At 39.8% G+C, this 13662-nt stretch overlaps 1 protein-coding gene across 1 annotated transcript in view; it reads left to right on the forward strand.

Annotated features, from left to right (window-relative positions):
• GLIS3 (GLIS family zinc finger 3) overlaps nucleotides 1-13662 on the forward strand; it is a 203759-nt gene that overhangs the window by 61588 nt on the left and 128509 nt on the right. The window contains exons 4-5 of the mRNA XM_042455475.1: nucleotides 2694-2901; nucleotides 4341-5454. Coding sequence (XP_042311409.1) covers nucleotides 2694-2901; nucleotides 4341-5454 — 1322 coding nt within the window. The remainder of the gene's footprint in view (nucleotides 1-2693; nucleotides 2902-4340; nucleotides 5455-13662) is intronic.

Raw genomic sequence — 13662 nt, forward strand, 5'->3', positions numbered from 1 at the left:
GAAAAAGCGCCGAAAAGCACCAAAATTTCTTTCGTAACCCGAAAGAAATTTTGGTGCTTTTCGGCGCTTTTTCGCACCAAATCGCGGCTTTTCCCCATTAGCGCCTATGGGTTTTCGGCTTGCGAAAGCTTTTCGGGTTACGAACGTGGCGGCGGAACGAATTAAATTCGTAACCCGGGGTACCCCTGTATATATATATATATAGAGAGAGAGAGAGAGAGAGAGAGAAAGAGAGTTCCCAAGTCGGGCTGCATGGATTGCCACTTACATCACTGATGACTGACATGCATTTTAAAGCAGCACAAACTTGTGGGGATGACAATCATGCCAAAAATGAAGCGATTACAAGGGGACAATTAAAAGATCCACTTTCATAGTGGGAGCAATGGACCTTTTGGAATCAATTTACCAACATGGAACGAAGGCCAATCGCAAATTGGTTTAAATGTAAGTTGAAATGAGCCCATACTACAGTTTTTTGTGGGTTTTCCGGGCTATGTGGCCATGTTCTAGAAGAGTTTATTCCTGACATTTCACCAGCATCTGTGGCTGGCATCTTCAGAGAATTTCTGAAGATGGCAGCCACAGATGCTGGCGAAACATCAGGAATAAACACTTCTAGAACATGGCCACATAGTCTAAAAAACCCACAAAAATCTATGGATGCCGGCCATGAAAGCCTTCGACTTCACAGCCCATACTACCCTTTGATTTGTTAGTTCCTTATTACCTATTCAGTATACAGTAAAAGAGAAGATAAATATTAAGATTGGCTTCATTAATAAGGATTAAAGGCACCATGGCATTCAAAGTGAAAACAGCAGCATAAAAACTACCATTGTAAATCAGCAAAAAATCTCCACTTGTCCTAAAGTTGATTGTGTGCTGCAAAAATAATGCAGTTTGACACTGATTTAAACTGCTATGGCTACATGCTGTGGAATCCTGGGATTTGATATTGTTGTGGCACTGGCACTTTCTGACAGAGAAGGCTAAATATCTCACAAAGCTACAGATCCCAGAATACCACAGCATTGAGCCATGGCAGTTAAAGCTGTGTCAAACTGCATTAATTCTGAAGTACAGATTTAGCCTAAGTGTCTAAAGGAAATTATCTTGATGAATTTCTTCAAGGAGGAGATTCCATCAAAGAGGCAGTGAGAACTACATTGGAAACTAGGGCAGGGCTCTGGTGGATCATTTTAGTTGTGAAAGTGGGTTTTAACAGAAGGAAGTGCTTCCTCTGACTTCTGATACTGGTTCTTAGTCTCTGATTCTGGACTCTCAGAAGCCCCAGACACCATGAGACATAATGGTCAGGTACCCTGGGAGACGAAACATCGTAAGGGCCAAAGACTTGAGAATCACTGCCCCAAAATATTCTGGGTTATGTCCAGATGTTTCCTGCAGTAGAAAGGTATGGTGGCTACACACATGTGCCTTGATATTGTTCAGACATGGTAGTACTGGGAGAGTATTTTCATGGATGATGTTTATATTTAGTATTGTGTTATCAAATTAGTTTTCCATAAATGCACGATCTCTACAAAGACTAATTTTAATGGTCCATTGGTGTCACCATAGTATTTCAAAATTGTTGTACACTAAGAGGGGTTTTAAAGTATTTGCCTAGAATCTTTATCTGTCAGAAAATTATAAAGTATTAAACCAGTTTACTAGGGAAGTAATTGCCATTCTCTAGTTTTGTACTGCATTACATTTTGCACTTTGATAAATTATTTTCCACAAATTACTGCAATAAAACTACACTGATAGACTGTAATGCTTTTAGTGTGAGTACCGAGGATGGGATACCTTTTGCTTTGTAATTTAACATTAAACACCCGTATTGAAATTGTGATGGTCTGTTTTTCTTATGATCAAGAACATCAAGTCTTCCATGCTTGTGTGTGTTTGTCATGCATATATGCAAGCTTTATAGCATGACTTGTGTGTTTCATCCATGATATCTGAAATTACTGTTTTGTCCACTGTTGAATTTCTTGTTGAATTCATGAATTTCCTGTAGTTTATGGGCAAATATGACATTAAAAGAGCAAATAGCAATTATTTCTATAACTGCAAAATATGTTTAAAATATATAGAACTTACATTGTTCTCAGAACCATAAACTGGAGGGGGACATTTTTAGTCTTTATATTGTTACTCATATTGTAAATATTCATTTCATTAATTTTTAAGTTACATGAATGTTAACTCATGAACTCTGTATAAATAAATCATTTAAAATTTCAGTATTTGGATTTGTAACTCCAAGCCTTTCTCAAAAGCAAATCCTTTTAGGTAGAATGAAAGTAGAAATGAGATCTGCAAAACTGATCAAAAAGTATTATTTAATTCATGTATTGTTAAAGTATTGAACTTGCTAAATCAATCAAATAGGTATTCCAATTCATTCTGCATTGTTCTCCATTTTAAAATCAACCTCTTTGCTTTCTATTTTTGATTCACAGTTCCTTTCACATGTTTTCTCTTTTTCTCTCATTCTCTCCCGCTCAGAGTACAGTAACTATAATGAAACAAGGTGTAAATAACTTAAAAGTTTTTTCTCAACGTACCAAGAAATGGTGTGGGTTAACTAGTTCATAAACTTTCCCGAGAATAATTCTGTGAAACTATGTGCACATATGAAAAACATGACTGAAAGATTTAACAGATTCCTCTGTTTTTAGGGGCTGTTGCCTGTGGTCCTCGGTGCAAGTCCATTGGAAAAAGCAGCTGCAAGAACTTAATAGTCACCAGCAGTCCAATGATGGTTCAGAGACTAGGACCACTGTCTCCTGCTGTGCAACAGGTCTCATCAGCATGCAACCAAATCAGTCCTAGCTTACAGAGAGCTATGAATGCTGCAAACCTAAATATACCTCCATCTGATACAAGGTCTTGAATTACATTTCTTCTGTTTAGTTTTCATGCTAGAGCAGACTTTTGCATCATTCACTTTAGAAAAAAGTGGGAATCCATCAGGGATTGGAGAACCATGCTTGGATCTTCTGGATCTTTGGCAGGCCACACTGGACATGCCTGGTGGTGACAGGAAATGATATTTTGGGCACACAGAAGTAATTTTCAATCACATTTAGATTCTTTTTCTTTCTGCTTTTGGGTAGGGGAGAGACAAAATCACATTCATAAGCAAAATGGCCTTCTGGAGGTTTGTTTTTTCCTGAAAAAGAGTGTGTGTATATATATTTAAATTCAGAGTTTGATGCAGGGCTGGAAGGGACAAAAGTCTTTGGGACCTTCAGGGGCTACTATTTGCCCTTAAGCTGTGTGATTTGTACCCTTTTTAAAATGGTCCATCATCCTATAGGTAGTTTAGAGTAGAAACCATAGTTCAGAACGCAACGAAAATCCAAATCCTGTCATTGAGACATCTTTCTTAGTTCCGTAGGGATGTGGTGGCTTAGTGGTTAAGGCGTCTGTTCTGACGATCAAAAGATTGGAAAGTTGGCACTTTGAGGCCTGAGTGCTGCACAATGGGGTGAGCTCCTGTCACTAGTCCCAGCTTTTCTCAACCTAGCAGTTCGAAAGCATGTAAAAATGCAAGTAGATAAATAGGTACCACTTCAGTGGGAAGGTAACAGCGTTCAGTGCAGTCATCCTGGCCACATGACAGCTGGAGTCATCTTCAGACAATGCTGGCTCTTTGGCTTAGTAATGGAGATGGGCACTGCGCCTTACAGTCAGTTATGAAGAGACATTCATGTCAAGGGGAAACCTTTACCTTTGTAGGACATGCATGATTTATAGATGCTGATGTTCAATATGTCTTCTTTAAGATTATTCCCAGTATGCAGGAGTTATTAATGGTAATAACAATATGTTATGAAAACTTTTAAGTGAACGTTGATATACATTGACTATCTTATTAATGGATTGTGTCTTATATTGAGTGGGTAGTATGCAATCCAGATTGAAAACAAGCTTCCTGGTTTCTTATAATTTTCCATTGCTGCTTCAGCTGCCTGCCCCACATCCTTGCCTTTTTCTGTGGGCTTTGTAATTGCCAGAAGAGGCTCAAGGTGTTATATACTGGGGGCTGCAGTGAAATTAAAGGGCAGTTTTCCTTCTGTGGGTTTTCTTACACTAGTGGAGTGCTGGATTCCACCTAATATTGTTTGCATCCATGTATATAATAACTCAGCACATAAAATTTAAATATTAAAAGCCAAATGCTAACATTTAGAAAGTAAATTTTAATTATCAAGTGTCGGTGGCTGAGATCTGAGTGTGTCAGTAAGCCAGCTGCTTAATATAATTACCAAGAGCTAGTCTTTAAGGTGCTAAAACTGCATTCTTGCTTGTCTTTACTGCAGATCCCTGATGTCACGGGAATCTTTGGCATCCACAACCTTAAGCCTTTCAGAAAGCCAATCAGTACAAAGTGTCAAACAAGAGTGGTTTCATGGTTACAGGATTTTCCCTTCCCTTCCTTCCAACCCAGGCTCCCAAAACAGCAGTGAGTTGGGTGATGTAACAAGCATCACATCCGGGATGTCCACGTCCAACAACATTTCTAGCTCATTACCAGCTTACTTGTTTGGTGTGGAGAACAATCACTCAGCTTATTCTAGCCCTCACCATTCTTCAGTGAGGTCTCATTCAGCCAAAAAGAGGGCACTCTCCCTGTCCCCTTTGTCTGATGGCATTGGGATTGACTTCAATACAATTATCCGTACATCTCCTACTTCTCTTGTTGCTTATATAAACAGTTCAAGGACCTCTCCATCAAACCTCTCCCCTCAACCTGAGGTTTATGGGCATTTCTTGGGAATAAGAGGAAGTTGTATTCCCCAGACGTGTTCTGTTCCAAATCCTCAAAAAAGACTACTAGTGGCTAATGGCAGTGTCAACCTCCCAGGGTACAGTGAAAATGGAAGTACTGAATTCCAGCGCATGCAACAGTTGGAACAAAACATCTTGCAGCCAGCAGTCACAAACAACATGGTGGTTCAACAAGGTATGTCTCTTCTAGACAGCCAGTCTGTGAGTATATTAAAGAGTGGACATATTGATGGTTTTTCTGGAAATACCAATGACATGTCCTCTGCTTCTCCATTGGTTACTCCTGTTCTTCCTCTGCCACATGGTCCACCACCTCCATACCATGCACATCAGCATGATCTCATAAACAATTCCCACCAGCTTTCCTTGCCACCATCCATCCAAGGTTCTCTCTTAGATGAGGATGGTGAACTGGATGATTTTAATGGGAAACACTGTTGTCGTTGGATAGACTGCAGTGCTACCTATGATCAGCAAGAGGAACTTGTACGGCATATAGAGAAAATTCATATAGACCAGAGGAAAGGAGAGGATTTCACTTGTTTCTGGGCTGGGTGCATTCGAAGATACAAGCCATTTAATGCTCGTTATAAACTTCTGATTCACATGAGAGTGCATTCGGGAGAGAAGCCAAACAAATGCACGGTAAGTGTGACTGTTATTCTATACAAAGGATCAAGGGAAGTAACATATAACACTGTGCTAACCTTTTGTTTGGGGAGGGAGGATGGAAAATTTGTATATATTAATAAATGAAAATGAGCAAATTAATGGTCTTTCCATATGTGCGGAAGGGTATGTAATAACTGTACTTACTTCAGGAAAGTTAGAATAAAAGATTTTATCTGCTGCTTATCTTAGTTGCTTTGGCTCAGTCCCCAAATCACACAGTAAATGCAGTGTTTTTGCTTTTGTTTTTGTTTGAAATGTTCCTGTTTTACTTATATTTAATACAAGGCCCCCAGGCTACAATCTCTAAATATGTTACTCCACAAATATTAACTAATCTTGCCCAGGAAAAGGTATTAGGTTACACTAGACAGAAACATGTGTTGTGAGCCAGCACTTCTTTAGAGTTGCTGTTAGAAACCAAGTGGAAGCTTTGTTAACTATGGTCCAAAACACACTGCAGAAGTAATCCAGTTTGAGATTGCTTTAACTGCCAGGGCTCAGTGCTAGGGAATTCTGGGAACTGTAATTTTGTGAGACATTGAGCCTTCTCTGAAGAAAGCTCTGGGGCCACAATAAACTATAATTCCCAGGATTCCCTAGCACTGAGCCAGGGCAGTTAAAGTGATCTCAAACTGGATTATTTCTGCAGTGTGTTTTGGACCTTACTCTATACCCCACTTCCCCCTTAGTGGTCCAAAAAATCTAGAGGACTAAGGTTTGGGAACCACTGCTCCAGAGCATCACTGCTGCAACTCCTTCTCGTCTCTCCCCTCTTGCCACAGTTCGCTTGTACAGATTGATGTATCTGGCCTCAACTGTATTGTGTCAGCTCCACTGTAGTTATTTCACCTGCCTACCAGGGGTTCCCCCTATGGATCTGGGTTATATTTCACTCCAGCTATGCATTTCATGTTCTGCTAGCATAGTGTAACTTCTGCCAGTTTCCATCCTGGCAGAACTCAAGTACAGGATTGCTCTTTCATTTACTTTGGGGCGTGGAGGGAGAAGGGCATGTCACAGCCTACTGATGAAGTGTGTTTGCTATGCTGTGTTTAAAAAACAGAAGATAACCCTAAGGAAGAGAAACCCTTCTGTATGCACATAAATACATAAATACTGTAGCTGGCAAACCTTCAACAAAAAGTGAAACATAAGGCAGCACACACAAAGCGTATCTATGAAATGAAGGGAAAGTATTTAAAATACTTAAAGGCTTTTGTGTATTAGCAGAGATTAAGTTTTAAATGAACACTTCTGGTTCATGGCCCTTATATATATAATGCCATGCTTCTCAGCCAGGGTCTTTAAGCTCTGAATCAATGACCCAGACAGCTGAAATAAAGCAATGAAATATGCTAATATATAATTGCAGGCATGTTGATTTACATTTAGCAGTAGCTTGTACATTGGCTCCAATCCAGCTGACGTTGTTTCTCAGCTCTGTTGAAAGGAAGGGTTACGTTAGTCAAGGTTAACGTGATCCATTGAGTTCAGCAGAACAAAAGCCCTCTTCAGGTATTCAAAATAATTCATGTGGAAGGAGGGTAGCGTCATGGCAGTAATTTCTGCTCCCAACCTGCACACTTCCATGAGAATATTTATAGGGAACCTGGCTATGTGCATGTTGGTGTGCTGGATGTACAAAGCACATGGATGGGAGACATGGTTGTTGTTTTTTGCAGGTGCTCTAAACATCTGGGGAGGGGAGCAAACTGTCCTACCACCTGAAATGGGAAGTAAAATGCTGCCCTCGTTGTGCTGTTGCTACTCCTGACACCAAAGATTTAAAAGATTTTTGTGTTGAATGGTGTTGTTCAGAAGAAACATACCTTCCATCTGCCCCAATTTGACAAGGACAACCTTGATTAATCCACTTTCATCTTTTTCAGCTGCTTTTAAAATGCCGCAGTTGCTATTCCTCCTCCCACCATCCCCGTTTATCCTTAGCTTACTTCAGTTGCTGCAAACTGAGTTCAAAGTTCAAAATTAATTCACACTTAGATAACTCAGCACAGGGGCGAGGAGAAGAGGGAGCAGAATCTTGACCTTTTCAGTAGATTACTATTACTACTACTACATAAAAGGTAAAGGTTTCCCCTTGACATGAATGTCTAGTCATACTACTATTGCTTTTATTTACTTATATCCCATCTTTCTCCCCATATAGGGACTCAAGATGGTAAACAGCAAGTTTAAAACAATACAATGTAAAAACAGTACAAAATCATTAACAATGTATAAATATAAAATTTAAGAAACAGTTAAACAATTTTAAAAGTTAAAATAATTATGCAATAAAAGTTAAAGTGTATTAAAAAGTCTATACAAACCTTAAAATCTGACTTAGACAAGAGCAAACTGTAGCACCCTCTCCTACTATATATATCCTTCCTCACTAATAAATTTTGCCATCTTGATCACATTCTGATGTTGCTTGGCCAAATGTGTCCCAGGTTTTATTTTTGAAATGTTGGAGAATATGCGACAAATAGCAACTGTGATTCTTCATATAGCCAGCTACTTCCTAAAGGTTTGGCTCTGAGATATCTTCAGACCTTGTATGCAGAGTAATGTAGAAAATTGCCTAATGCTTATACTACAGAGTACTGTAGATTATTTTTCAGACCAATCTGTCTACAGTGCCTAATTCTGAGTACATCTCAGAGGCAGACATTTAGAGATAGCTTGGTTTGGAAAGTTTTGTAGAGGAGGAGCAGTTCTATCTCACAAGGAGGGCACTAAATTTGGTGTTGGGTCACTAAGGCAGGATATAGACTGCGCAAAAAGGGTGGTCTCCCGCTGCCCTGGTTTGCTCCATGAGGGAGCCGCAGCAGACAAACTGCGCTGCTCCATCGCGGAACAAAAAGAACCCACAAAAGCGGGTTCTTCTTGTGGTGACTTTGTGACGCTGCAAGGCGCCAATGGCACACTTGCGGCATCACAAAGGTGCCGGGGCGTGCAGATGCTATGCGTCCGTTGCATCAAAATTGTGGTGCCCGTGTGTACAGGGCGCCGCCATTTTGACACTCCCATCACGTGCTAGGGGTGAGGCCGGTATGGACGCTACATCCTCGGCCAACCCCTAGCACGTGACGGGGGCGGTGCAAAGGCCCATTTAAATCGAGCCTAAGACAGCCATCTCATTACACATAATTGGAAGGCCAATCCTACTATTGTGTAGAGAACCTCTAAAAGTACATGTGGAAATTTTCTTTAGGTAAGTGTTTCCCAATCAGGTGCCTTCCAGATATTTTAGATATCTCCTGCCATCAGCCCCAGCTACCATGGCCATCAGTCTGGAGTGCTATGACATGTCTTAAGCTACTGCAGTGAGAAGGCTGCTTCAGATGTTCTTCTAATAACTGTTTGTAGGTGGAGAGAAGGAAGTTGATTTCTCCTTTTGCCTCCTCTATTCATTATCCCTAGTTCTGGATGGTTGAAAAGGGGTTATGGCACAACCTACTTTAGCTGAATTAGCATCATAACCTGGACTCTAACTGGTCTAGATTAAGGAAAGAGGAATAGTATCTATTATATGGAAAGAAATTTTAATTATTTTTCATTAATCTGTCTTATTCTACATAATGCTTCATGCATAATGTTGACTTTCATTTTTAACAAAATGGAATGCTTATGTCAGTTCCTAGGAAATCAGAAAAGAAGCACTGTGATCATTTGTTTACTTCAGGAGGGACCTTTGTACATGAAAACACTTTAGGAATTAGTTCTTATTTAGAAGTTCTTGTTGATACACAAAGGCAATTTTTCTTCAAAGAATTGACTATTTTTGACATAGAAGAAATGCTGAGGGTGCAATACATAATTTGCCAAGGCAGCATCTTTGGGCTAAAACAGATGTTACTTTAGCCATGTAGTTAGTAAACGTAGGGGTTTGATGGTTTGACTGTTTGCTGTTTTTAAAAAAGTTAATAGGCAGTAAGGGTGCTGCAAGTTCCACTGATGTGGTGCTTCATTATCAGCACCCCCCCCCTCCATCATGTCAGGAAGAATTGACTCTCCTCTCTTTGCCTCCTTACCCCTTTCTGCAGCACCAGTGAAAATGGTAACATGAATGAGTGGAAACACATTGTACATAAATTATAGCAAACATCATTGCTGACCACAAGAACTAAAGTTAGATCTAGTTGGGTCCTTAAAAAGTACCCAGATGAAAAAAAAAATCAAGCTATTTTTAGGCTTCTGTACCTGTGTAATTAAGCTACAGCTTAAATAGCCGAAACAGTCACTAATTATTTGTGTCTAACTGATATGTGCTATAGAAGTCCTTGTATCTGTGTAGTATCTGGATGGATAGACAGATAGATTTAATGAACCTTGTGTAAAATTTTGTACTGAGGCTGCCAAAGTTCTAAAGATTTCCCGCTTCCTAATATTGGGCAAGTTGCTCCCCCAAACTTGAGATACCCGTGGAAGAAAACTTCAGTGAAGTGTGATTAGCTTTAAACAGGGAAACCACAAATTTTGTAATAGAACTAGAAGCCACTTTCTATTCTAGCTGTACTTCTGACTGAATTTGATCAATAAGTTTTGAAATAAATTGCTTTCCGGATATATTTTGATATCAGTGCCTTCAGCATTGTCCATGGTAGAAAGAAACCATAATGTAATTCAACTAAAAGCAGAGCTTGGATGCAATTAATTAAAAATTAATTTGTTGCCCCTAATTTGGTAGACTTAACAGCAATTTCTGGATAATAATTGATTGTTATAATGACACCAGTATTAATGGGATGAGCAAGGATTAACATTTTATGTTGTTCGTATCTGTTACTTATGAAGAGTTGTTTTCCTTGTGCGTGGCTTGTCCTTTTTTTAAAAAAGTGATTTTAATAGCCATTTCAAAAAAACCAAACAAACCTGGAACTGACCAGCAGGCTACTTTCTATTTCTAAAAGAGGCTGATCGGGGCTTTTTAAGAGCAGAGAATGAGGCTGAAGTAGTTTTTAAATGGCCAATGACACGATTTCAGAATTTACCATTTTCATGTTGATATTTTAGGTATTAAAAAGGCTCAGTTGACCAAAAGTGATCATTTAGGACTGGGTAGTGGGACATTTAAGGAAAATAAAGGGATCTACATGGGAGGAGAGGGTCACATGGGGATCCTGCTCTTGCTTTACTTAGTAGGCTGTGCCCACATATCTCTTCCCCTGACAATATTGTTCATTTATCTTTGTGCCATGCCTTGAATGATAATTGTGTACTGTATGTATAGTGTGAATGTTTGTGTCTTCAAAATGCTTACTGGTTTATGATTACTGTATGGATTTCACAGGCAAAGAGTACATCGAAGTGGTCTTGCAAGTTCCTTGCTTTGAAATATAGCCACACCTGGTATTTGATGACAGTCTGCCATCCAAGTATTAACCAGGGCTGACTCTGCTTAGCTTCCAAGATCAGATGGGATCTGGTACCTTGTATGTGTAGTAAATACACACTATTTGAAAGACCATATCCACCCATATGAATTTACCAGTGTCTCAAGAGCTGCAGAAGAGGGTTTTCTCTCAGTTCCACCATTGCAGGGCTATTTGGTGAGGACACAGGAGAGAGCCTTCATGGTCCCTGCCCCCAGACTGTGAAATTTTCTTCCATAGCTCTCTCTGTGCCACTAGGCAAAACCCTTATTATTTCAAAAGGCATTTGATAATTAATTGGTTCAGGGGATTCTTTATTGTTTGGTTTTTAAAATTATTTTACACTTTAATAAATAGCCCCTGTTGTGCATGCAATAAGGAAAGCTCCCAAACCAGTTAGTAAGAGAAAATGGATACTAACACGATGGCGGGGAGAATGAGGCCCATGTGGTGGTGGTGATGATTATGAATTTTATTTCTTTTATGCCTCTCCTCAAGGCTTGTAGCAGGGTACAGCATATTAAAATACAAAACACAATTAAAAAATACAAAAACCCACAGTTAAAATAAAACACTATAAAATCATTAAAATACATTCATAAGAGTTATAAAGTCATGATTTAAAGTTGACTGGATATGCCTGCCAGAAGAGATAATGCCTTTAGTGCTGTTTTAAACGCACTCAGCATTTTCAGCTGTCGTATTTCTTCTGGCAGGTCATTCCACAGTTTGGGGGCAGCAGATGAAAAAGTCATCAAGGTAACTGTTGCCAATCTAGTCCTGGCTGGTTAGAGTAAACACTTCCCAAAGGACCTACATGTGAGAACTGAAATATAATATCCCCCTCTGTTTGATGATATGGAACCACTGCCTCATGCCCAGTGAGTTTTTTCAGTTCTTATTACAGTGCGCTCGTGTCATATGCGGGTGTGGCTTACACGGCTCCCTGCATATGCTCGAAGACATGCCAGAAGAAGCAGTGCTGTGTGCCGGAAACAGTAATGGCACATGGGCTGCCATGGGCACAAGCCCCATTGGCTTTAATGGGGCTTGAGCATACGCAGAATTTCCCTTAAGGAGGGGGGGGGTCCAGAATGGATCCTCCTATTAAGGGAAGGGACCACTGTACTTTGTAATAAGTGAGAGGAGATAAGGGGGCATTTAAACTGTAAATACCATGCATGGAACTGAGCTGAGGTTTGTGGACAGGGGACCTGATGCATGGAACTGAGCAGTGCTTTGAAGGCATTGGACCTTACTTTTGAGACATGTTTAAAACTGAGCTGGGCTTCGCATGCCTGGTGTCAAATTCTCCAAATAGATAAGAATTACATTTGTCCCCACTCACTATCTTCTTGGCCCCAGCTTCTGCTCTTAGTCCCATCTGGTGCTCGAACAGGGCCTCTGACATGCTTCTCAAATTGGAAATTCAGTTCTGGACTAAAAAAAAGATTCCCTTACCCCAAGTGAGAACACTTGTTACAAATAGCTATAAAAACACTTCCATTTCATTTCTGTTCCTGTTTGAAATAATTCCTTTGGTCATGAACTAAGGAGAAAAAGAAAATCAAAATATGTATGCAGGATTATGTTTAGAACACTCTTATGAATGTGTTCAGACACAAAGAGATTGCTTTGTGACCGACAGGTTGCCTGTATAGTTGAGTGTTGTACAATTGCCCACGGATGATCTGCTGTAAATATCACGCAGTCTTTCAGTTTTAGTTCAAGGCCTATGATACAGCACATCTCATTGATACATTCTCCAGTTTTCAGATCTGGTTCAATGTAACTTTGAACTGACTCTCTGACTCAATGCTATGGTATTTCACAAGAAATGTAGGAGAAATGCTTCATATTGTAGGGCTCTGTTCTCATGTAAGCAATAGGCCTCTTCCCTTCTTCTGATAAAAAGCTGTGGGTTCTTCTGATCTGGGAGTGGGGCTAAGATGCAGTCAGAGAGGTATTAACACTTTCCCTCACATCATACAAACAAAACAAAAAATCACATAAGCTATACACCTTGGTACTTCACAGATGAAAACTGGAACACAGGTGGACAGACAACATCAGCATGTAATCAGGCTAGGAGAAATTGCAGCGGTTTGCTTTTGCTTGAGTCCACAGGGAAGGACAAAATTTGGCTTTCTCCTCTTGAGGTGACATTAAATTACTTTTTTGCTTTGAATTAAGTTTGCAGCAATTGATGTAAGCAGAGGACAAAGTGGGGAGAAAGACTGGAACATTTTAAAACCAGTTGAAAAGTGGGATGATAGAAGATTACTTCTCTTCTTTTTTCTGTTATGGAAAGGGACAGTAGTAGATAGCATGTTTGGGGCAGAGAGCAACTGGGGTTGTGATTTTGAGCAGGAGGGAAGCACAGGGCAAAGAGCTGAATTCATTCCCCACAACTGCTTTTTTTAAAGAAATGGATGTGGCCATATACCTAAACATGCTATGTTCTATCTAGACATTGCTAATGTAATGTGCAGTTTGGACTTTAGCTCTTGTCACATTTCTGTTGGTAGTTTTCCTCAACCTCCATCCCCTTCTTTTATTCTGGATCTTACATTTTGTTTCTGAGCCAGTGGTTTTAATTAACTCACCTAACTTATAATGATGCAACTTTTGGGGAGTGGAGGGGGTTATTTTGTATCAATCCTTTCCTCCTTTTTTTGAAAGCCACATTTCTCTATGGCCTTTCCACCAATAATTCAATCCAGTAGAAGAAAGATACTGTTTTTATCTAATCTGCCTCTCATTATGTGGGACCAGGATGATCTTATATTTTCCTAGTTACATT

This window comes from Sceloporus undulatus, chromosome 2 (genome assembly GCF_019175285.1).
Source record: "Sceloporus undulatus isolate JIND9_A2432 ecotype Alabama chromosome 2, SceUnd_v1.1, whole genome shotgun sequence".
Lineage (NCBI taxonomy): Eukaryota > Metazoa > Chordata > Lepidosauria > Squamata > Phrynosomatidae > Sceloporus > Sceloporus undulatus.